The following is a 25,587-nucleotide window of genomic DNA, read 5'->3' on the forward strand; positions in this document are numbered from 1 at the left end:
GTTTTAGACAATCAGCCCCTCTCTAGTCCTAATGAACACTAAGCTGACCAGAATCACCCCACCCAACATTATACAGAGTTAGATATTTGCATTGCACCTTGAAAACTTAGTTGTTAGAGTTTTTTCAGGTGACCTTTCTGTTTATACTAGGTCTTACCTTTTTGTTTATTTTAATCAGTAATTATTTCTAAGGCGCCATCTGCTTCAATGGAGCTCTCTTCTGCACAGACAAATACAACACCAGTGATAACCAGTGTGGTGTCATTGGCAAAAATCTCTCCTGCCCAGCCCACAGGGAACACTAACAGTGCTGTAGAAGGTATGACTTGATATAAAGGCGTTTGGTTAGACTGTAGAGGTGAGTGTTGTCTAGTGTAATATTTACATTTATCGGTCATATTTATGTTTACATTTATATGAGGAAACATGCCCTTCTGTCTCTGAGGGAAGTGGGTAGCAGCAGGGGGCCATGGATAGGGAAGGAAGTGGTCTGCATGGTTTTACTTTTTAAAGAGCTGAAATGATTTTAGTAGGTCTGCCTTTACCCCCAGAGATCCTAATACAGCAGGATGGGCTTGGGGCCTGGGCATCTGACCTTTACCAGGCAGCCCAGGTGATACTGATACTTAGTTTTCTTGGACCATTTTTTGAGAAATTCTGGTCTAGACTCTTGCCCACCTTAGTGAGAGGAAAGTAACTTCTTGGTTTCAGTGTTTACTTCTGTATAGTGTGGGGATACTAATGTCTGCTTTAATTTATAACAGGTGCAGTTACGAAAGAGGCAGTAAAGATCATTGAAGATGTAAGTTTTATTGTTAATATTTTTCCTGATAATGCCACTGGATGTTTTTTTACTTTGGATATAGCCTTCTAATATGTATCTGAGTACATTTCTGTTTGCAGCGTAGTCTTTAAAAAAAGTGGAGTGCACTAAGTTTTGTTTTCGAATCTTAAAGTTTGACCCGACTAGATCACTAATAAGAATGCATTCCTCATTTATTTTATTCTTTGTCTTCTGCCTCCTTAATTTTTAAAAAATACTTGTTAATTCCATCTGGTTGCTTATTTCCCTCTTGTATTGCTGTCAAGTATGTTTCTTTTAAACTAGAAAGTCTTTTAAAAAAGTTCAGTGCAGTGTTGTTTTGTGCATCTTTGAATTATGTGAGGCTGAAGATAGTGCAAAGTAAAAATATATTTAAATTCCCACTTTATGCTTCAAATTTGAAATATTGTGAAACTTGCCGAAATTAAAAAAAATTTTTTGAAGAAATTCATAATTTGAAATCTACCAGGCAGAAAGGATTGCAGACTGTCACTGCTGTCTTGTTTCAGCATCACTTCAGCAGGAAAACAAAATTCCCATTATCCTTTATCACTGTCACATGACCCTAATGTGTCAGATCTTGCGTTAATGTGTTTGGTGACTGTTGTGCTGCTCTCTTAACATTTGCTCTTGATACAACTAAAAATCTATTTTTAATATCATAAGACAGTGTCATTCAAGTTCATTTAGTGGTGGTACAAGTGCTAAAAAGTGTGCCCCAAATTCAGTAAATTTGGAACAGAAGTTGGATGTGATGAAACTGTGAAAATGCCAGACCACTGCTGTGATATGTCATGCTGTTAATTTAGGAGAGTGCACCCTGCAGAATATTAGAAGATAATGATCGGAAAAACCAAAAGCGGCATTAAAGCAGGTACACCCTGGCACTGCACCCAGTGATCCCATGGATCTGTCTCTTGCTTCAGTGGTGTGTGGATGGAACAGACCTAGGGACGCTCCTTCCAGCCTCCGACCAGCCTCCAACTTCTTTTCCAGTTGCAACCTTTGGAACCGTCTTCTCAGTTATGCTCTCCCTCTGGGACCAGCCAGCACCGTTTTTTGAGCTTAGCTCCTTATTGCTGATCAACCATGAGCTCCCAGATTCATCAGAATTATTCCCAGGTTGCTGTCAACTGCGTGGTTAGTGCCAGCCTTCTACACCTACCTCTCTCTGGGCTTCTGTTTCAACTGTGATGATGTGGCACTGGAGAGTGTGGGCCACTTCTTCCACAAGGTGGCTAAGGAGAAGCGTGAGGGTGCCAAGCATCTCTTGAAGATGCAAGACCAGTGTGATGGCCATGCCTTCTTCCAGGCCGTGCAGAAACTGTCCCAAGATGAGTGGGGTAAAACCCTGGATGCCGTGGAAGCTGCCGTGGTCCTGGAGAAGAACCTGAACCAAGGCTTTTTGGATCTACATGCCTTGGGTTCTGCCCAGGCAGATCCCCGTCTCTGTGACTCCCTGGAGAGCCACTTCTTAGAGGAGTGAAACTCATCAAGAAAGATGGGCAACCACCTGACTAACCTCTGCGGGCTGGCCTGCCCCCAGGCTGGGCTGGATGGGTAACTCTTTGAAAGGCTCACCCTCAAGCACGATTGGGAGCCTCCAGAGCCCAGTGGCCTTTGAGGGACCCCTTGAGCATCCCCCTGGTGTCAGGGCTTCTGCCTGAGCCTCTCCTTATAGTCACTGGAGCCCTCTCATAAGCTGTGAACCCAACGGAAACAATAAAGCTTTTTGCAGCAAAGGAAAAAAAAAAGCAGGTACACTCTTTAGTTCATAAAGTTATCTTATAGCAAGGCAAGGATAATGGAATAAATGGAAAAAATCCTGGCAACACAACTGCAAGATCGATGCTGCCATAATGTGCCCCTAAGGCCAAGCTATAATCTGTGCTAAGGCATGGAGTATTTTTGATGATTTGAAGGGAAATGACAGTGAGACAAAAAGGTTTAGTACAAGTCATGGCTGGCTTTCCGATTTTAAAGCCCACCAAGGTTTTAAGAATATAAAAATGAGCAGGCAAGCTGTATCTGCTGACTCTGAAGCTATCAAAACATTTCATCTTCACCATAATTTAAAGAGGCTTTAACTTGGAAGACAGTGTAACACCTGCTAATAAAAAATCCGTGAAAGTGGTAAAGAAGGTAGATTTGTGCAAGGTTGATGAAGGAGATGTTGAAATTTTGCTCGGGCTGTTCCCCGTGGATTAATGAAAGAAGACTTGCTGGAATTGGAAAAATGAAGGTAGCGGGAAGAGGGCCCCGCAGTTGGCCTGGGCCTTCAGCACGTCAGCTAACAGTGAAGTGACCGGCATAGGCTTTTGACCGTAGTTCAGCAACGGTTGCTGTTTTTGAAGAGGGTGATCCAAATGTGGATTGCTGTTGCCTGGTGGCAAGGTGAAAGGCGAACAGTCAAGAAATCCTCAGTGAAGAAAAATGGGGGGAAAAATAAACCACATTAGATTCCTTCTTTAGCAGAAGTCTTTGAAGGAATCAGATCAGGCTCCACCGTAGTGTAGAGAGGGAGGTAGCTTGTCCTAACTTGATACTCTTCATTCTCTCATTTGTGTTCTTGGAAGTTGATAATGGTAACTTCTTAGTTATTTTCAGGCAGTTTACCATATTAGTTAATGAACTATTGTTAAGTTAACTCTGCATTTATGTGTATATTATGTATTATACGTTGTTATATTTTAAAATTACATGATTAATAAATTACTGTTATAGGATTAGTAATTTTATTAATTATTACACTTTTTAGAATTTTAATTAATTTACATAATTATAAATTAAGGTATTAATGTATTGTTTTCTATTAATAAGCCTTATTAATATCTGTTATAAAAATAATCTATGTTGCTTGTACTCTGAGAATGCATCCTTCCTCTACTTTATATATGTGAGACAATTAGACTTGAATTATGTTAGTTTTAAATTATTCAGGATTTTCAGGAATATCCCTCGTATTAAATGAGACTGTCTTATATATGGTTTCCCTATGTGGAGTACTTCTATAATTTACCAGTCGTTTAAACTGTGTTACAGAACAGCTCTGATTAATATTTTCAGTTTAGTCTATAAAAAGTATAATGATCAATAATGTAGTACTCTTAGGGTTTTTTAAAAAACTGACCGTTTTAGAATCTTTCGTTTCTCTAGGACTTTAGTGTGAATCTCTTTCAAGTTATTTAAATTGTCTTAAATTTTGGGGGAAGGTGAGATACAGGAAAATACAAAGAAGAAAATCAACTGCAAAAGTCAGCAAACTTTTCCTATAAAGGTCTAGATAGTAAGTATTTTAGACTTTGCAGGCCATATGGTCTCTCTTGCACCTTCTCACCTCTACCATTGTAGCAAAGAAGTAGCTGTAGACAATACGTAAAGAGTGAGTGGCTGTGTTCCAATAAAACTTTATTGACAAAAATACGTGGTGGGCTGAACCTGGCCCACGAGCCATACTTTGCCAGGTCCTGCTCTGCTGTATTCCCACTCTCCAGCATTAACCATTGCTAGATTTGGCTTATTTGTTCAGATTTTTTTTACCTCCTACCTTTTTTTTTTTTTTTAAAAAAAAGTTTATCACTACCATTAGTCCCCCTTCACATAACTTGATGCAACTATTATTATGAGTTTGGTGTATGTCCTTTCAGACCTTTTTTTCTTTTGGTGGGGAAGATTCACCCTGAGCTGTCATCCGTTGCCAATCTTCCTCTCTTTTTCCTTGAGGAAGATTAGCCCTGAACTAACATCTGTGCCAGTCTTCCTCTATTTTACATATGGAACACCTCCACAGCATGGCTGATGGGTGGAGTAGGTCCATGCCTGGGATCTGAACCTGCAAATCCAGGTCGCCAAAGCAGAGCGCACGAAACTTTAACCACTTGGCCACGGGGCTGGCCCCTCAGACCATTTTTAATCCTTCACATTCGTATATACAAGTCCATGGAAAATATTTAATACTGTTTCAACAAATATCTATATGATTCTTACTAGGCTTGGTGGTACATTCCTATTGACTGCTGTATGGTATTATATTTTATGCAAGTACCGCATTTTATTTATCCATTGTCCAGTTGATGAACATTAGGTTACTTCCAGTTTCTCACTATTAAAAATCTCTGCTACTGTGAACATCCTTGTGTATGTCTCCTTGTTCACGTGGCAGGTGTGTGTCTAGTGTAGATAAGGAAGAGTGGAATTTTTGAGTCAAAGATAATTTGCATTTTTGGTTTTTAAATTCCTTACAGAGTGGCTGTTCCCGTTTTTATTCCCCTCAGTAGTTTATGATTGTGTTCATTTCCCACAGCCTCACTATCATTTAAGGTTGTCAGATTGAAACATTTTTGCCAATCCGTTTAGTAATATCTTATTGTTGTCTTACTTTGCATGTCACTGATTACTAGTGAGTTTGCTTATATTTCTATGTTTTTGAACATTTGAATTTTCTTTTCTTTGAATTTCCTGTTTTTAATTTTTCCCCAGTTTTGTGTTGAATTGTCTTTTATTGATTTTTAGGATTTCTTTGTATAGTCTGGATTTGGCCCCCTTTCTATTCATCATTTTCATCAATGCAAAAGCATGCAGTAATACTCCTTATCTGAAACAAATCCTTCTTTGTTTCAGATGAGGCCACTGTCCTGTTTCTCTGCTCTCCATTTTGGAAAAACAACTCTCGGGGTGGCCTCTACCTGCTGCCTCCGTTTTCTGATCTGTTATCTTTCCTTACCTCACTCTAGTAACCACTTTCATCTGCACACTCCACTGACACTCTCTTGTCTTAGGTTGCCGTTCGTCTTTATTTTGCCAAATTCAACGGTCAATTTTCAGTTCTCATTCTGCTCATCCTTTCTGGAACGTTCGACACCGTTGATCTCTCCTTCCTTCTTGAAATATCTTCTTCAACCGCCAGGTCATCGTACTTGTCCCGTTTCTCAGTCTACATTCCTTCCTAGGGGACTCACAGCCCTGTGGTTTTAAAGACCACCTAGATGGTGGCTCATATTCAGATTTCCGTCTCTTGCCCTGACGTCTGGGCTCCAGATTCATATATCCAACTGCCTGCTTGACATTTACACATGGATAATTAACAGCAATCTCAATTAATCTGTCTAAAACAGGACTCTGTGATTTTCCCCAGACTTCCTCTCCAGGGTTCCTTACTTCTTCCTACTCCTTTTGCTGCCTCCTTGGTCTGAGCCCGCCGTCATCCTTGTGGATTATTGCACTGACGTCCTGCCTATCTTCCTGCTTCCATTCTTGCCCTTTGCAGGTTTTCCCTCCACATTGTTGCCGGAACGATCGTAAAACACAGATCAGATTGTGTCACTCCACTGCTTAAAAAACCCCAGTGAAATTCTGATAAAATAAGAATAAAGGGGAAGAGCTAGTTTCTAAAATTATAGGAAAACTACAAATAAAACTATATAGTTAAAACAACTGATACTGAAGCTGTGAATAGATAGACAACTCAATAGAAAAGAAGTCCAGAAATAGACCTACATATATATATGGGAATTTAGAGATAATAAAGATGGCATTTCAGATCAGTAGGAGAAATCTAGATTGTTCAATAAAAAGTGTTGTGACAACTGAGTAGACATTTGGAAGAAAATACAGTTGGATTTCTACCTCACAAGTTAAACGAAAATGAAGTCCTGTGGAGAAGAGATTTAAATGTAAAAAAATGATAAAAGTACTAGGAAAAAATATAGGAAAGAATTTTACCACAGAAGTGGGGAATATCTTTCTAAATATGTCACAAAACCCAGAGGCCGTAAGAGATTTTTTTAGGGAGATTCAAGTACATTTCATAGGCAAAAGACAAATGAAAAGATTGCAATTCGTGTCATAAAAGGCTAGGTTGGGGCCGGCCCTGTGACTGAGTGGTTAAGTTGCACACTCTGCTTCTGCAGCTCAGGGTTTCACCAGTTCAGATCCTGGATGTGGACCTAGCACAGCTCATCAAGCCATGCTGTGGTGTCCCACATAGCAGAACTAGAAGGACCTACAACTAGAATATACAACTATGTACTAAGGGGCTTTGGGGAGAAGAAGAAGAAGAAGAAGAAGAAAAAAAAAAGAGTGGCAACAGATGTTAGCTCAGGGCCAATCTTTAATTAAAAAAAAAACAAAGCTAGTTTTTTTTCATATGTAAAGAGCCTTTATAAATCAATAAAAAGACCCAACACCCATTAGGAAAATGGGCAAAAGTATGATTTATCAGTTTACAGACTAGGAAATAAAAATAGTTCTTAAACATATGCAAAGATATTCAACTTCAAAATTAGAGAAATGCCAGTTAGAACTACAGTTCTATCAGATTGGCAAAGATAAAAATGGATAACACTATAAAGGCGTTTTTACATATTGCCAGAAGCAGTTTGTGAAACTGCTACAGAGGGCAATTTAGGAAAACCTGTTAAAATTTAAAATGTAAATACCGTTTTACCCAGGAACTTCATTTTTAGGAATTTATCCTTCAGATATATTTCGCACATTTATGAAATGAAGTATGTACAAAGATAATAATTACAGCACTGTTTGTAGTGGCAAAAGCTTGGAAACAACCTAATTGTTTCCTCAGTGGTCAGGGCCACTGTGAGTTCATCCTGAGTTATTGTGCGAATTAGGAAAAAATAGCCCTGTGTAGGTAGAGCCTGAACTGCACCCACCCCCTCTTGAATCCCGCACCTAGTCACATGGCCTGGCACGTGGAGTCCCTTGCACAGACATACACAGTGGTCCTGTTGGGACTGGTTAAATTCAATACACTGTATCCATACAGTGGAATACCATGCATTCGAAAGGATGTGGCAGCTCTGTATGTACACATAGAGCAGAGTCTCGTATATAATAAGTGAAAAAAGACACAAAACTGTATAGCTTACTGTCATTTGTATTTTGAACACACACACACACACAAAACACAAGCCTGATCATATATAGAGAATATCTCTGGAAGGCACCAATAAATAGATAATACTGGTTGCCTCTGCGAACTGAACGACGGGGGGAGAATTTTGAGAGAAGTTATTTTTCGTTGTTTACTATTTCCATTTTTGGATTTTATGTCACATGTTACATCACCCATTCAAAAATTATGCATAGTTTTTTTTTAAAAGATAAAGGAAAACAGGGCAAAGGATATGAATAGACAATTCACAGAAGAGGAGCTATAAAGAATGCTTAAACATAAAAAATACCTACCCACACTACTGTTCGAGAATTTTTCACTTATCGAGAAATAGCAAAAAGTTTGATAGTACTGTGTTGACTAGAGTGTTGGGAAACAGGCTCACGTACGTTCCTGAAGCTCATATAATTGGCTGTATCTTCTGTGGAAAGCAATTTGGCAGTGCTATCATCATTAAAATCTGTAATATACAGATATTAACATCTGTAAAAAGTGTGATTTTAATATCTGTAATATACAGATATTGACATCTGTAAAAAGTGTGATTTTAATATCTGTAATATACAGATATTGACATCTGTAAAAAGTGTGATTTTAATATCTGTAATATACAGATATTGACATCTGTAAAAAGTGTGATTTTAATATCTGTAATATACAGATATTGACATCTGTAAAAAGTGTGATTTTAATATCTGTAATATACAGATATTGACATCTGTAAAAAGTGTGATTTTAATATCTGTAATATACAGATATTGACATCTGTAAAAAGTGTGATTTTAATATCTGTAATATACAGATATTGACATCTGTAAAAAGTGTGATTTTAATATCTGTAATATACAGATATTGACATCTGTAAAAAGTGTGATTTTAATATCTGTAATATACAGATATTGACATCTGTAAAAAGTGTGATTTTAATATCTGTAATATACAGATATTGACATCTGTAAAAAGTGTGATTTTAATATCTGTAATATACAGATATTGACATCTGTAAAAAGTGTGATTTTAATATCTGTAATATACAGATTCTAATATATTTTTGTCCCACCAAACAGCACTGGCAGATCTTCTTCCGCTTGCAGAGTTTATGTGTAAGGATGTTTGTTGTAGCGTGGTTTATGATAGCAAAAGGTCTGTAACATTTAAAAATTCAGCAGCAGAGGCTCTTCAAACTACCTGTGGTACATTCAGCGTATAAAGCTGTTACTAGGCAGCTTTATTCAAAGTTATGTAAATCTACTCCAAGATAGCTTGCTAAGTGACAATGCAAGGTGCCGAACTTTGCTAATAACACGCTACCGTTTGTAGTCAGAAGCAACTTATTTAATTACCTGGACCGTCCCTAGAAGGATGTATAAGAAGCTGGGGACAGTTTTCATGTTCAAGGTTGAGTCTGGATAGATGGCACGCGGGTGTGGAAAACTTACTTTTCATGTATACTCTTTCATACCTTTTGAGTTATTACATAATTCAAAATTATTGCATCTATTACCTATTTAAAAGGTAAATTTAAATATAGCCTCCAGTGGCTTTCCATCACACGTAACATACAATCCTGATTTTTTGTCATTTGTTTTAGCTCAGGCCTTCAGATGCTGTATCATTTGGCTTCTGCCTCCCGCTCCAAACATATTCTAGCCCCTGTTTCCTTAATTTCAGCCTTGTTCTCATTGATGTTCCTAAAGCCTGCTCAGCTCTCTCCCACTTCAGGCCTTTTGTACCTACAGTCTGTCTGCCTGGAATCCTCTGACCTCAGGCATCTGGTTGCTTCTTTGTTTGAATAATGAGAAGGCCTCTGCTCAAATGTTGACTCCACACTTACCCCCCTCCACGCCATAACTCTGCACTCCCTCACCCCACTTTATTCTTTTACAGCACTTAGCACTACCTGGAAGCAGACATTATCTCTTCGTTTTACTTGTTTATCTTCTGTGTTTCCCTCTAGAACGTAAGGCCCATAAGAACAGGATTTTGTCTTGTTCTCTGCTGATCCCCAGGGTTTAGAATAGTGCCTGGCTTGTAGTCAACATTCAGTAAATATTTATTGAATGAATAAACATGTTTTAAATATATTTTCCTCTCTGTTGCTTATCCTTCAACTTCATTTTATAAAGACCTTCGTTTGCAAAAAAATTTGAGGTAGTCCAATTTAACAGTCTTTTTTACTTTGTTTTTAACTCTTAACTCTTCTGTTTCATTTAAGAATACTTTCTCCTTATTATGGTCGTTTCAAAGTTCTCCACTTACTTTAAAGTTTTATTGTTTTCATGTTGAGATCTTTAATGAATATGGAATATATTTTTCCGTATGACCTGGGTTGAATCTAATTTTTCTGAATAACCAATTGTCCTAATCAGCAAAGATTGTTTTCATTGTCCTTACTATAGTCAACTATTTTTAAAAGTCAGTAAATGGAAGGATACTGATTAAAAGAATTAGGAACTAGTGTATGTTTCCCAAAGTGACTTCTTTGTTGCAATCACTGTTTTAGAGGAATTATATTTGTCTTGATATAGGCCATCTTTCAATTGATAGCAATTATTGTCAGTGGTAAGGTACTAAAAAAATCTCTCTTTGTTTTCTGAATTTGTTTTTAACTAGGGAAGTACACAGACTGATGCCCTGAAACTTCTATCTTCCCAGTCTTCCATGCTTTTAAAGAACAAAGCATTGATGTGCAAGCCCGTCACACAGACCAAGGCCACTTCTTGCAAACCACATACACAACACAAGAAGTGTCAGACAGGTATGTGTCTTTGTGCTTTCCACATGTAGAAAGCTTGTCTTCTGTTTTGTTTGTGTTTTTTTAAGAAAGGAAAAGAAAGTCTTTGACAGTTTCTTAAAGGTGAAAACATTAATTCTTAGATCACATACTTTGAACATCTAATTTATTCCTTTTAAATTATTGTCATTAACACTAATAACTGCTAAATTGAATCCATATGCACACAAAGCCTTGTGCAGAGTGGACAGACATCTCCTATATGTGTGCACTGCTCTTTTCAACCACACAGACAAGCTCTTATAGTTACTAAGATACACATTTATTTAAAAGCATTAGTGATTTAATATTAGTTCTTTTTTTAAAACACTGCGAGTTGATTTGTCCGTTACTAAAAATGTAACTATATGTCTGAGGTGTTGGTGATCAGGAAAATTATTTAAATATACTTGAAAAGGTTGTAAACTCTTGCCCCAATCCATGTTAATGTCTTTTAATCCCACTACCCTTATAGTTTCAATATCATTCATAGCCTATTCTGCCCAAAGCATGTTTTGATTTTTGTTTTTAATAATTTTACTCCACAGAATATAATGTATTAAAAAGTTTAGTCTGTCAACAAGTAATCATGAGGTTTTTTTTGTTTAAAGATTTTATTTTTTCCTTTTTCTCCCCAAAGCCCCCCAGTACATAGTTGTATATTTTAGTTGTGAGTCCTTCTAGTTGTGGCATGTGGGACGCTGCCTCAGCGTGGCTTGATGAGCAGTGCCATGTCTGCGCCTAGGATTTGAACCAACGAAACACTGGGGCGCCTGCAGCGGAGCTCACGAACTTAACCACTCGGCCACAGGGCCAGCCCCTAATCATGAGTTTTTATGTAGAGTGCCTTTCTTTTGGTAGGAGTCCAGGAGAATCTTGGTTTTTTTCCTCAATAAATTTGATTGTTTTATATTCCTGTTAAAACGACACACTCTTTGTGTCCCTGAATTTATATTATATACACATTCACATGTGGAAGGTAGTAAAGGATCTGTGGACATCCATATGTGTGGATTAGTGTGTACCTAGACATTTTTTTGAATTTCTGGATTAAATATTGGATTGTTACTATGGTAAGCCATTTCATTTGACATTGCATCAGAAACATTATTCCATGTCAATATACATTTAAGTACACATTGAGATTCTTGATGGATGCATAGATTCTAGTGTATGAAGCTTATCTATCCCCCTAGGACTGGATATTTAGATTGCTTCTGGTGTTTTAATATTATAAACAATGTTGAGTTAAACTGTGTAAGTGGATCTTCGTCTACCTGTCTAATTACGTCCTTAGGATAAATCCTAAGTAGTGGAATTAGATTCAAAAGCTATCAGAGACTTGTAAGGCTTTTGATACATGTTGCAAAATTGCCCTCCTGAAAGATTACATCAATTTATGCTCCACCTAGCAGTGTTTGAGAGCATCTGTTTCTCTGCACCCTCACTCACACTGATTATTAAAACTAATAATGAACCCTTATCTTTTTTCCCCAATTTAATTTGGAAAAATTTCAGAATTCAGAAAGATTGAAAATACAGCGCAATGAATACCAGTCTACCCTTCATCTAGGTTCGCCAAATGTTAACTTTTTGCAGCATTTGTTTTCTCTTTTTTTCCTGAACTTTTTTAAAGTACAGTAATTTATTCTTAATTTGATGTATTCTGTGGACTTCAGCCCTAATTCCATTAACCTATTGAACATATAGCATTGTTAGTTCATGTACCACAGCGTCCAGTTTCACTTCAGTCAGTGGCCAAGCTTTGGGCAAAGGAGAAATTCAGTTTTTAATGGCATCATGGAAATGTTATGGCTTATGTTTAAGTTTTAATTAGTGTATTCTTTTGAGAAATATGCATAGTAAAAAGAATACAAATTTTAAACGTGTGAGGAAAAACGTAAAGAACGTTGCTTATTTGTTCTTGGAAATAACGGCAATTCAAATATTTCATTCAGATTTACCTATACCAAATGAGAAAAATGACACGGAACTTGATTCTCCACCTGCCAAGAGAAAAAGAATAGGTTTTTTCCAGACTTGTGATGTGGAATATTTAAAAGTTGGTTTTATTATCTGTCCGGGATCCAAAGAAAGTTTGCCAAGGCCACAGTGTGTCATTTGTGGAGAAATCTTATCCACTGAAAACATGAAGCCAGCAAATCTTTCTCATCATTTGAAGACAAAACATTCAGAATTAGAAAACAAACCAGTAGATTTTTTTGAGCAAAAATCTCTTGAAATGGCATGTCGAAACAGTTCTTTAAAAAAGTGTTTACTAGTTGAAAAGTCACTTGTGAAAGCTTCTTATTTAATTGCTCTCCAAGTTGCTGCCAGCAAGAAGCCGTTTTCCATCGCTGAAGAATTAATTAAACCGTATTTAGTAGAAATGTGTTCAGAGGTTTTGGGTTCCAGTGCAGGAGACAAAATGAAAACCATTCCTCTTTCTAATAATACGATCGGACACAGGATCGATGAACTGTCTGCAGACATTGAAGATCAGCTGATTCAAAAGGTCAGAGACTCCAAGTGGTTTGCCCTGCAGATAGATGAGTCTTCAGAAATCTCCAGTATCACCCTTCTTTTGTGCTATATTCGTTTCATTGACTATGATTGTAGTGATATAAAAGAAGAATTATTATGTTGCCTTGAGATGCCTTCTCAAATAACTGGTTTTGAAATATTTGAACTAATAAATAACTATATTGATAGTAAATCTCTGAGTTGGAAACACTGTGTGGGTCTCTGTACAGATGGGGCTGCAAGCATGACTGGCAGGTGTTCTGGTTTAAGGGCAAAGGTTCAAGAAGTTGCCACGAATACAGTGGCATTTACACATTGTTTTATTCACCGCGAACATTTAGCAGCAGAAAAGTTGTCTCCATGTTTACATGAAATTCTTTTGCAGTCAGCACAAATTTTAAGTTTCATAAAGAGCAATGCGTTGAATTCACGAATGTTAACAATTTTGTGCGAAGAGATGGGACCTGAGCATGTGAATTTACCACTTCCTGCCGAAGTACGTTGGATATCTAGAGGGAGAATTTTAACAAGATTATTTGAATTACGGCATGAAATTGAAATCTTTTTAAACCAAAAGCATTCAGATTTGGCCAGGTATTTTCTTGATGAGGAATGGGTTGCAAAGCTGGCCTATTTGTCAGATATTTTTTCACTTATAAATGAACTAAATTTAAGTCTCCAAGGAACTATGACTACCCTCTTCAATTTGTATAATAAAATCGATGTATTTAAGGAAAAGTTAAAAATGTGGTTGAAGCGCACACAAGAGAATGATTATGACATGTTCCCTTCATTTTCTGAATTCTCAAACTCATCAGGCTTAAACATGAGAAGTACTGCAAGCATTATTTTTAAGCACCTGGAAGGGCTTTCTCAAGTGTTCAATGACTGTTACCCACCAGAAGCAGACTTGCGTTCAGGAAATTCGTGGATACTTAATCCTTTTATGAATCACCAAAATAGTAACCTCACGGACTTCGAAGAAGAAAAACTAGCACAGTTGTCTTCAGATTTGGGATCACAATCAGTATTTAAATCAATGTCTGTAACTCAGTTTTGGATCAATGCAAAGACAAGTTACCCAGAACTCCATGAAAAGTCAATGAAATTTTTATTGCCTTTTTCAACTGTTTATTTATGCGATGCGACATTTTCAGCTTTGACTGAGTCAAAGCAGAGAAACCTGTTAGTTTCTGGCCCTGCCCTAAGACTTGCAGTCACATCTTTAATTCCAAGGATAGAAAAACTAGTAAAGGAGAAAGAATAGTAACATGCATATTGCTTATTATCAAAGTCTATAATTTTGTGTTAAATTTTGAATGAGATAAGTATCCTAAAATATAACTTCCTAATGTGGATATGTGTTTTCAGTGATTAAATAAGTGTTTTAATAACTTTTCTCTTTTTATTGAGGAATTTAATAATTCTGCATTTGTAATTTTAATCATCCCGACGGTAGAGAGTTTCACTATTTTACTGATTGATCGAATAATCTGGATTAGTGACAAAGACGTAGATAACGAAAGAGTCCAGTTTATAATTCATAGCACACCTGGATGTTGAAACTGTGTGGTCTTCAGAAGCACATGACAGGACATTCCAGTCTTCAGCCAGCCAGCCACCTACCCCAGCAGGTTGCGAGTAGGTAGAAAACAAAGACCTAAGCTGCTTGACTAACAGGAAATGGAAGCAGCAGGAGCATTTGAGACCCCTGTTAGGGGCCTTTGTGGCCCAATGGACCAGGACTTGGCAAACCTTTTTCATAAAGCGCCACATAGTGAATATTTTAGGCTTTGCAGGCCATACAGTGGCAGCTGCTCACTTGGGTGGTTGCAGCCCGAAAGCAACCATAGGTAGCGCACACACAAATGAGTGTGGCTGTTTCAATAAAAGTTTATATGTCAGTGCTGAAATAGGAACTTCATATAATTTTCATGTGTCATGAAAGCTGCCTTTAAAATTATTTTATCACTGAAAAATGTAAACAAACATCGTTAGCCAGGAGAGGAGGAGGGAGTGAAAAACCCAGACAGCTCGTCTCGTTTGGCCGCATTGTTTGCCCATCCAGGTCTCAACAGATTTCCAGGGAAGAGCTCATGGGCCGGGCTGGCCTGTTGGGTTTTGTCCAGTGAAAACCTCTCTTCCCCCCGGCTGCAGGTATCTGACTTGTCAAACACCTGTCACGGTTTGATTGCAGCTGAGAGAAATTGCAAAGATAGCAAGGAACAAGAAGCGATTTTATAATTACTAGTTAGTGATTTACTACTAATAATTTCATTACTTGAGTTATTTACAAATAACTTTTTGAGCTCTTAGTGTGCCAGGCCTGTTACAGACTCGGGAGGACTCACAGGGCGTTATCCCCACTGCCCGAGGCCCGCCGGGTTGGGTGACAGCTCGGATCGCAAAGCTAGTGTGGCAGGAGGAAGCCCCGGTCTTTCAACCGTCACAGAGCTCTCTGCGAGCCGCGGCCGGGTCCCCACATTGGCCTCCACTCTGTCGGTACTGGCTGGGAGACAGAGACTATCCCCGAATCAGAGGGGCCCGGTTAGAGTCAGTGGGCCTCAGTGTCCCCATCTGTGAGATGGGGACGCCCCGCCCCAAGGCCGGCTCCTCCCGTAACCGGGACAGGAGGGAGGCCACAGCCCCGGAAGGCGCGTCCGGTCCGGGGAGGGGGGGGGGGAGCGGGAGCGACGGCGGCGGGGCGGGCTTGCGGGGGCGCCTGGCCCGGGGTGGCCGAGCCCGCGTCCGGAGGGCCCGCGCGGCCATGGCGCTCCCGCTCGCCGCGCTGCGCGTCCTGCTGGGCGGTTTCTTCGCGCTCACGGGTGCCGCCAAGCTCTCGGAGCAGCTCTCGCCTCCCACGTCGGAGCGGATGGTGAGCGGCTCGGGCGGGGCGGGAGCTGCGGCCCCGGCCTTCCCCCGGCACCCCCGCCTGTCCCCGCCCGCGCCCCGCCGAGCCGCCGGCCTCCGGCGAGCCGGCCCCAGAGCGGGGGGCGAGCACCTGGACCTCGATCAGACGTGGGCCCTTCCTGGGGAGCTCCTGCGAGCTCTCCGGAGCTCCCACAGACGGCGGGGCACCGGCATGGCCCCCTCCAGCGAGCACTGGTGGCCCGGGCACATCTAGAGCTGGAGTGGGAATGACCGGGACCCTGGGAGAGGAGGAGGGAATGGAAAAGGGACCAAGCTCCCACTGCCCCCTTCCTCCCCTTTGTTTGCTGAGTTCTTGGGGGTTATTGGTTCTTGGGGCAAGGGGTTATCAATTTCCCCTTGTCAGAGTAGGAGACCCACCGTGAAGGTCAGCAGCAGGACCCAAACTAGACAGTCTCCTAACTTAAAGTCCAGAGGGCCCTTCCATGGAGCCTGAGCGCGAGGCCTGCAAGTTGCCCTTTGGCCTCTTGTCTAGTTCCAGACTCTCAGGAAAGCTTTCATGTCCTTAGGCCCACCAATCCCCCCAGCCCTGAATAAGCCAGACCTGAAGGCCCCTGCCAACCTCCCTCTCCCAGCCCTGGATTCTCCCCGGCCCCTTCCTTCCTGGTTTAGGGTGCTGTTGTGTGGGGAAGTACATCCACACAGCCAGGCCTTTAGAGCTGCTTCCTTGGGCTGCTGAGTAAGGGGCCTAGATCTGAGATGGGGGAGCAGGTAAGGGTAGCCAACCTGAGGGCAGGGGTGAAGTTGTCACGTGGCCCAGGACAGAGCCTGACTGAGCAAGCTGAGTCACTTTGAGGCCCCTCAACTCCACTCGTGTCTCCTGCAGTGGGATCCAGGACCCCGCATATAATATTCAGAGTGGAATCTGTTTAATGAACAACAGTCCGCCCTTCCATCCTCTCCCCTACCTCGAAATATCCCCTGCCTGGTAGCCTGAAGAGAAAGCAGGCCAGGCAGAAAGAGAAGCTGTGGCGTTTGTAAGGCCTCAGCAGTAGCTGAGGAGGCCCGAGCCTAACTTCCTTTTCCTGGAGTTTGGGGCTGAGTTGTAATCTGGTGAGAAATCAGTCCATCTCTGCACCACTGTCCAGCCCTTCTCCCAGGGATGTGAAGCCTGTTTCCTGATTCCAAAGCTCAGCCCTGCAAGGAGGCCGTGTCCTCTCCAGGCTGCCCTCTGCCCTCTGCCCTGGACCTGACCTAGAGTGGAAGCTCCTTTGTTGGGGGAGCTGGGGACACAGGCACAGAAGCCCCTGCGGAGCGCCTGGGCAGTGGATCCTCCGGGAGCGTGGCTGACAGGCGCTCCCTGCTGCCCCTAGAAAGCCCTGTTCGTGCAGTTTGCTGAGGTCTTCCCACTGAAGGTGTTCTGCTACCAGCCAGATCCCGAGAGCTACCAGGCGGCTGTGGGCTGGCTGGAACTGCTGGCTGGGTTGCTGCTGGTCCTGGGCCCACCGGTGCTGCAAGACATCAGTAACTTGCTTTTGACCCTGCTCATGATGGGTAAGGGAGGCCCAAGTGGGCTGGGGAAACGGGGACTTCTTGCGGGGTGGGGAGGGTGTGTGTGTGCTAGAAAGATCTGGCTGTTCCCTTTTCTTTTTCTCTGGAACTAGGAACACTCCCTGCTCTACTGCAGTTTCCATGGTCTTCAGACTAGGACAGGTGCTTTTTAAGCTTAATATACTATAACGCTCTTCTGTGTCAAATATACCTTCTACCTCATCAATTCAAGTGACTGCATGGTATTCCATCATAAAGATGTATTGTAACCTAAAAGCCCCTACCCCTCTCTCCTCGCCCCTAACCCTGAGATGAGGGCACGGAGTAGCAGCTGCCACTGGACTTACGTGTCTGGCAGGTGGGAACAGCGAGCAGGGCAGCTGGGCCCCCTGAACAGAAAGGCAGAGAGTTTCCGTGTGCCAGGCAGTCCTAGCAGGCCCCCTCATCACAGCTCTGCCCACAGCCACTGCTGATGTACGAAGACAGCTGCTGCTTCAAAGGCCAGCCCTCTGCAGGCTCTTCGGTATCCCCTGGCCTTGTCTCACCATTGCTGCCACCACCTCCCTCCCTCCCCCAGGCTTGCTTTCCATCTCTGGAGCTTCCCTCGTTTTCAGATCTTTCCCACACCTCCACCACCAACCCCCGGGCCTCCTTCCCTCCAGTGGGATTAAGAAAGGAGAAGGATCAGTGAGAATTTGTTCCAAAATGCCCATCTAGCCACCTCCCTGCCCTATTTAGCTTGATTCTCCCTGTTTCTTTCTTGCCTCTGAAAAGGGGCTACATTAGTTCAAGAAGCTTCTGATTCCTGGTTCTGCTCTCTCTGCCAGAGAGATGAGCACAGCCAGTTAGGGGGTGTGTGTGGGGGTGTTTCATGGGGGGCTTGTGCTGGAGTGGGTCGGCCTGGGCTGGAGAGCCCCGAGTTCCTGGACCTCCTGGATCCCCAGGGACCTCACTTTCCATTCTAGGGGCTCTCTTCACTTTGGTATCTCTGAAAGAGTCACTGAACACCTGCATTCCGGCCATCGTCTGCCTGGGGCTCCTGCTGCTGCTGGATATCTGCCAAGCCTTGGTCCAAACTAAGCAGGTGGTCAGAGCCACTAGGAAGACTCCAGGTGCATTCAAGGAACCCTGGGAGTAGAGTGGCTCTTGCCTCTTCGTGCCATGTCACGGTCCCAGCAGGAACATGGGGACACACAGAGTCTGCCACCTTATTACCAATATGTGCAGGGTAGGCCAGTGTAGAAACAGACAGCTTGTCTGCCTGGCCCTGCTTTTTCTCCTGGACATTTACTGCTCTTTTTTGAAGGGTATGTGTTATACATACTAGCATTCCTTATGTCATGTCAAAATAGAAAGTAAGCAGAAGAGAAATTTAAATCGCCCAAAATTTTAATGCCCTCAAATAACTACTTTCAGTTCCTTTGTATAATTGTACCTCTCAACTTTTTTCTGTGCCTTTATACAGGTATTTTTTAATGAAGATGAGACCATATGTACTACTTTATTACCTGCTTTTTAAACTTAATACACTGTGACACCATTCCATGTCTATTTTATCTCATTGATGTTAGTGGCTGCATAGTATTCCATTGTAAGGATGTACTGTATTTATTCAGGCCCCCACTGAGGAACTTTGGATTATTCTCAATTTTTTGCTACTGTAAACCTCACAGTAATTCACCTTTGCAAACTTACTTTCTTTCCCCAGAAGTGAGGGTGCTGGTTCAAAAGGCAGGCACATTTTTAAGGTTTTTATTACATACTTAAAATTTACACATTGGGTATGGCAGAGTATAAGTACCTGCTTCTGCCTGTGCCCTCCAAGCCACACGAGGTATTCCCACCCATTCCTTTTTATCTTGCTGTGCACTTTAGATTTGCAGAGCCAACAGAGATGGCATTGAGTCATCGTTTTACAGGACCTGAAACTGCCAGCCTCTGGGTGACGGGGGGCACTCAGTGCAGTGCCTACATGGAGGCAGGCGACAGCCAGCTCCAAGGGATGCTGCGTGTCAAAGCACTGTCGGGGGCCCGGGATGAATCCCAGAGGTCCTGGGGAGTCAGGAAGGGGGTGTGTGAGACAATTTTGGAGGGAAAATGACCATGTTAGGATACTTCCTATCACATCACCAACCATCTTCATCTCAGCGGGGGCCTTTTGGGAAGCGTCGTCCCTCCCATAAGGGAAAATAGTGAGGAAAAAGAATTCATTTATTTATGCAAATACTCAAGCCACCAGCCTACAAGTTGCTTTGGGGGCAGGGACAGTGGCTTTTGGGAGCCCACAGGAGTGAAAGAGGTCTATGTATATGGCTCCATTTCATCCTCACTAGAGAATGGTAATTTCTGCTCTGACACGAGCTGGGAACCTCAGGCAAGTTGGCGCTCTTAGGTAGGTCTTTTCTTCTTGTGTCTGAAAGGACAGTGATGCAATCAGTCTACAGAACTATCACATATATTAGTACATGTCTATGAGTACATATATATATATATACACACATATGTATGTAGTGGTATTCATATACTACATATACAGGGCATCAAAACAATAGGGAAACTATTTCTCTCGCATAAGAGGTCCAGAGATAACATAGCTTCAGTTTCAATGTTGGCTAATTTGGCTTTGTGATGACACCAAAGACTGACGTTCTTTCAACTTTCTCCTCTGCTGCCTTCAGTTTATTGGCTGCTGCCTCGGTTGCAAAATAGTTGCAGGAGTTCCAGACGGCACATTCGCACATAACATCCAAAGGTGGAAAGAGAGAGGAAAGCTCTCCTAGAAGACCCCTAGATTTCTCTTCACGTCCCACTGGCCAGAACTGTGTCACATTTCCATTCCTAGGCCAGTCACTGGTGAGGAGGATGGAATTCCCATGGTGGACTTACACTAGTTAAGATTTACCCACACCGGTCAACAAAGAAGGGAGGGGGTAGATAATGGTTTCAGCCACTTACTAGCTTATTTGCGAAATGTGGATAATAATGGTAAATACTTCATGGAGTTGCTGTGAGGATTTAGGGAGTTCAAGTGCTGACAGTAGTGCCTGGCACATAATATGTGCTCAGTAAATGCTGTTATTCAATAGCATTTATTATTAAATAGCGGTTCGTTCTATAGATGAGAAAATGGATTCAGAAAGCTTAAGTGCCTATGTGTCAGACCTGAGACTAGAATTAAGGCCTGATTGACTCCAGCACCCACACTTTCCGCTGCCCCAGCTGCCAAAGTCGGAAGTGGGCAGACATGGCATCCCTGCTCCCTTCAGCTTGAGGGTAGATGGGATGATGGATCTGTCCGACGTGATAAAATCTGCCTTGCTTTCCAGAATTGCCCCTCTGCATGAAAAATTCGAAGCCCATGAAAATAGAGCCTGGAGCCCTAGGACCCTGGCCTCTTACCATCTCTACTCCTTCCAGGATGCCACAGCCAGCCTGGACTTTGAGGAAAACCTCTCACAGCTGGCATTAGAGCGAGAGCTCCTGTTTACCAAGGCTTGGCCTGTAAGCTGATTAGCAGCTACAGGGCCCGCCATGCTTAGCTGTAGGCCCCGCCCAGCAGCTGCAGGAAAGGCAGGGTGCTGGAGGAGTGGGCTGGCCAGCTGTTGTGGAGGAGCAGTTGGGATTGACAGCAGCAGGAGTGTCGAGCTCCAGCAGTGCCGCCTCAGCCCAAGGAGAAGCCAGGCCTCCAGAAATGCGCCCTCCAAACCACAGCCTAAACCTCGGGCAGGGCAGCACAATGACAGTCAGCTGCCAGGCCTTCCTTTCACCCTTCTATTTCCCTCCGTGTGCCCCTGGGCCCTGCAATGACACTCCCTTCCCTTGGGGCCCTGGCCACACCCCACAAACCCAGCTCACAGCTGTCACAGGTGGGCCCCAGCTCCTCCAGCTGTTGGGCCCATTCTTCCTGTGTGTCTTGGGATTAGTGGGTTGATGGGAGGGTCTGGGATGTGCAAGTGGGAGTGGATTCTGCTCTGGCTCAGCTCCTTAAAGCCAGGCCCCCAGGGCCCCAGAGAGAGCTGCAGCAGCCAGAACAGCAAGAGGTAAGAGAGGACTGATCTGGTGAGATGGCCGGGAGAGCTGCAGGGTGGGCACTTAGGGTCTAGAGCCATGCTGGACAGAGCTGAGAGGAGGAGAAGGGAATACGCTCACTCAGGGTCCCAGAGAGGACTGGAGCCTGAGTCAAAGGCGGAAGTGCAAAATCGGTATTGGAGGAACAGAGTTTTGGGACACCCTAGGAGTATGACTTATGTGCCCAAAGTAGGAACAGGCCATTCATTGGCTTGTTCACTTAGCCCCCTCGGGGAGAGAAGAGGACTACGCCCAGATGTCATTGTGTTGTTTTGTTTGCTTGGGGTGTCTGTCTCTAATGTGTGTGTGCCTGTGCGGGTCTACACATTTCGCTGTGTGCTGCCTGGAGGGGAAGGGAGCTAATGGTTATGAAGTATCTCCCCAGCGTCAGCCACAGTGCTCAGAGTTTTACTTATGTTTTCTCATAATCCTCCCAACAACCCTGTGAGGTAGGTATTTTAATCTCCATTTTACAGCAGAGAAGACAGGCTCAGTGAAGCTGAGTAATTTGCCCAAGGTCACATGGCAGATAAATGTCTGTATCCAGAATCTGCCTGACTCCCTGGCCTGTGCTCTTTCTGCTTTGCTGTCCAGAGTTTTGAATCACACCCAGGACTTCTTTGTGGTCCAAAGGTGAGGACGAAGGAAACAGGTGGAAGGCCTGGGGGTTGTGAAGGCTTTTCAGCCCTGCCCAAAGTGTTCCAGGCAAGCCCCAGGAGAGGACCTTCACCAAGGCAAGGCCAAGGTCACCATGCAGGGGCCTGTCCTCTAGGTTACTGCATCCTGATCCTGTTCATTCGTGCCTTGCTCTCTCTCCCACTGGTCTGGATGGCACGTGGAGGAAGGAGGCTGGGCTTTTTCCGGGAAGGACTCTATTCCAGCCTGGTTTCTCTACAATGCCTGCTGGCTCAGCCTTGCTGGGCTTCCTGTACATGCCTGTGTCCCCACATAGCTGAACCACACTCCACCTGTGAGGGGCACCTCCACCCTCCCAGTTACTAAGGTTGGAAATTTCCAAGCCAGCTGGGACTCCTGTCTCTTCCTCATTTCCCACAGCTTGTCAGCAAGCCCATTCTACTTCAAAGAACGCTAGAGTCCCTCCCCTCTCCAGCCCCAGCGGGTGCTGGCCGAGCTCAGGACTTCCTTACTTCTCAGGACTTCCTTACTTCTCGTGTCTCCTCCCAGCAAGGCCTGAGGAAGAGGGGACTGGTGGTGGGGAAGGTGGATGCAGGGCTGCTTCTGTGGCGAGGCTCCACAGTGACCTCTCTTCTTCTCCCTTGACCAAGGTCCGAGATGAACAGCAGTGTTGGGGACCTGGGTGTTGGTGGCTGCAGCCCCTGGGATGACCCTGCTCGCTTCATCGTGGTGCCCACGGCCTACGCCTTGGCGCTGGGCCTGGGGCTGCCCGCCAACGTGGCCGCGCTGGCAGTGTTCGTCCGCAGCGGCAGGCGCCTGGGCCAGGCCCTGCGTCTCTACCTGCTCAACCTGGCCCTGGCCGACGTGCTCTTCACGCTCACGCTGCCGCTGTGGCTCGCCTACTACCTGGGCCCGGCCCACTGGCCCTTCCCGGAGGCCGCGTGCCGCGCCGCCGGGGCTGCCTACTGCGCGGCCACCTACGCGGCCGTGGCCTTCGCGGCGCTCATCAGCGTGTGCCGCTGCGGCGCGGTGCGCGGTCCCCGGCCCGGGGTGGCCGGCCTCCTCTCGCTGCGCCGCCGGGGCCCCGCGCGCGCCGCCTGCGCCGCCGCCTGGCTGGCCGGCCTGGCCTGCGCCGCGCCCTCGCTGGCCGCCCCTCGCGCGCTGCGCCCCGGCCCGGGCGGTGCCACCCGCTGCCTCGAGCACGGCGGGGCGCGCGCCGGCCTGGCCTACGCCCCCGTGGCCTTCTTCGCCGCCGCCTTCCTGCTGGTGCTCGCGGCCTACGTGAGCCTGGCCCGGGCGCTCGCGGCGCCCTCGGGCCCGGGCCCGGTCCCCGCCGGACCGCACCGGCGCGCCGCCAGGACCATGGTGCTGGGCCTCCTGCTCGTCTTCGCCCTCTGCCTGGCGCCCTACCACTTGCTGCTGGCGCCCTGGGTGGCCGGGCAGGAGGGCGCCGCGGACGGCGACGGCGGCGGGTGCCGGGCCGCCTCCACGCTCGACGTCCTGCACACCCTCAGCCTGGCGCTGCTGAGCCTCAACAGCTGCCTGGACCCGCTCATCTACTGCTTCTCCGTGCGCCGCTTCCGCCAGGACTGCTGGGCGCTGGGCTGCCGCCCCGGGGCCGGGGGCCCCCGGCCGCACGCGGCCTCCTTGGCCTCCTCCTAGAGAGGCCCTGGCCTCCCCGCCCGCTTCACCTCTGCCACCCTCCCAGTGGCATCCTGGGTGGAGAAAGCTCTTCGGAAAGAAGATTCCGAATTCCGATCCTGACGCAACCATCTAGCCCAGTAGCTGTAGACATCCGGGCCATAAAAAGGAGATAGAACATTCTTCGTAACCCGAATGTTTCCTAGACTTTGCCAGCTTTTGGATACAAATTAGATGCCATTGTTTTTTAAATCTCTTGGGATAAAAACCAAAGTCCTTAAAATGGCGTACAAGGTCCTGCCTGATCTGGCTCCTGCTTCCCTCCCGGCCTCACCTTCTACCACCTCTGCCCCTTTCCGCGGTTCAGTCACCTGAGCCCCTGGAACAGCCCGCTGTCCTACCCTTCAAGGCCATTTCACCTGACTTTGCCAGGAATGATGTCCCTCTGCTTTCCTAAGTTAATTCCCCTTCATTCTCACTTCCTCAAAAGTAACTCTTTATGGGGAAACCAGCAACACACCTACACAACTAGGTTAGATCTGATTGCTCCTGCATAGCTCTTTTCACGATTATCATCAAGCAGTTAATTGGGTAACCCATTGGTTTTTTTAATAAAGATTTTATTTTTATTTTTTATTTTTTTTTTCCTTTTTCTCCCCAAAGCCCCCAGTACATAGTTGTATATTCTTCGTTGTGGGTCCTTCTAGTTGTGGCATGTGGGACGCTGCCTCAGCATGGTTTGATGAGCAGTGCCATGTCCGTGCCCAGGATTCGAACCAACGAAACACTCGGCCACCTGCAGTGGAGCACACGAACTTAACCACTCGGCCACGGAGCCAGCCCCCCATTGGTTTTTTCTTTCTGTCTTGCCAGAATGTATTTATGTTGATACATAAGAAAGGGCCATTTTTGTAGATCCAAAAAGGCTGAATATTGGCAATTTTATTTCCATCCAATTCAACTTAATAAATTCTGCCTTTACCTTATTCACTGTTGTATCCTCTCAGGCCTCGCACCTAGTAAGACCTCAGTATATCAGATGAATGAATGAAACCTGAACATCATTAGCTTAGAATGCCCAAGGACTCACTCAGACACTCTGGGAGGTTTTCCTCAAGTGTTTCTGGGATTCTCCAGGCTTGCGTTGCCCGGATGTGTTCCTGACCCATTCCTGATGACTGCTTCCTTCTGCTGTTGCTGGATCCCTGCAGCTCTGCCATCACCTCCACTGTGCCGAGACTTAGTGGCAACCAAGCTGAAGATCCATCCTGTTATTGGCTGGGACGGAGATGAGCCAGACTTGCTGCTCTCCCCTTCGGTGCAGCTGGGACTCTGTCGCTGGGTGCAAACTGCTGCCAATGGCTCTGGCCGCCAGTGCTTTCGGTCCTTGTGCCTTGACGACACAGCAGTTACTTCAAGTGGAGAAGGGAACCACTCTTCCTCCTTAGCCATGTTATTGGGGGCCCCACAGCAGGGCTGCCTGGGTCTCAAGGAGTTAGAGCTTATGAGTGAGAGCAGCATCTTTATGTCGCCACGTCAGTGGGGTCAGGAAGGGTCCATCAATCAGCCACCATGTCTTACTGACCTTCAGGTCCTATTGCTGAATTTGCCTTCTAACAGTAAGTTTGGTAAATTCCTGCTTTTATTTTTGATGTTACCTTTCATTGCTCCCTTATTCCTTCTTTAAATTTTTTCTTTTACATTTTTACAAGTAATACATATTCACAAAAATAAATTCAAAGCAGTAGAGGAAAATGTAAAATAGAAAGTAAAGATCCCCCAGTGGTAACCACT

General features: G+C 44.6%; 3 protein-coding genes across 9 annotated transcripts in view; all 3 read left to right on the forward strand.

Annotated features, from left to right (window-relative positions):
• The window catches only part of ZMYM6 (zinc finger MYM-type containing 6), a 34,738-nt gene extending 20,315 nt beyond the window's left edge, over positions 1–14,423 (forward strand). For 3 of the 6 annotated variants that reach the window (XM_008533444.2, XM_008533443.2, XM_070594926.1), the window contains exons 13-16: positions 179–319; positions 765–802; positions 10,347–10,491; positions 12,465–14,423. In XM_008533444.2, the coding sequence (XP_008531666.1) occupies positions 179–319; positions 765–802; positions 10,347–10,491; positions 12,465–14,296 (2,156 nt within the window). In that variant the 3' untranslated portion in view covers positions 14,297–14,423. Of the gene's footprint in view, positions 1–178; positions 320–764; positions 803–1,632; positions 1,698–1,819; positions 3,807–10,346; positions 10,492–12,464 lie in introns of those variants that run through there. The other 3 variants (XR_011533267.1, XR_011533260.1, XM_008533448.2) reach the window with 2 other exon arrangements.
• A 1,190-nt stretch (positions 14,424–15,613) lies between these two features.
• TMEM35B (transmembrane protein 35B) lies at positions 15,614–18,988 on the forward strand. 2 transcript variants are annotated; one of them, XM_070594934.1, is made up of 3 exons: positions 15,614–15,904; positions 17,271–17,451; positions 18,414–18,988. In XM_070594934.1, the coding sequence occupies exons 1-3, from the start codon at positions 15,614–15,616 to the stop codon at positions 18,584–18,586; spliced, it is 645 nt and encodes a 214-aa protein (XP_070451035.1). In that variant the 3' UTR covers positions 18,587–18,988. The 2 variants fall into 2 exon arrangements, with proteins under 2 accessions (XP_070451035.1, XP_070451040.1); XM_070594939.1 differs by having other exon boundaries at positions 17,328–17,451.
• A 3,821-nt stretch (positions 18,989–22,809) lies between these two features.
• Positions 22,810–23,814, forward strand: LOC139078963 (platelet-activating factor receptor-like). The gene has a single exon (XM_070591474.1). The coding sequence runs from the start codon at positions 22,810–22,812 to the stop codon at positions 23,812–23,814; it is 1,005 nt and encodes a 334-aa protein (XP_070447575.1).
• Positions 23,815–25,587: the final 1,773 nt, after the last annotated feature.

The sequence above is a fragment of the Equus przewalskii genome, chromosome 2 (assembly GCF_037783145.1).
Source record: "Equus przewalskii isolate Varuska chromosome 2, EquPr2, whole genome shotgun sequence".
In the NCBI taxonomy this organism is placed as follows: domain Eukaryota; kingdom Metazoa; phylum Chordata; class Mammalia; order Perissodactyla; family Equidae; genus Equus; species Equus przewalskii.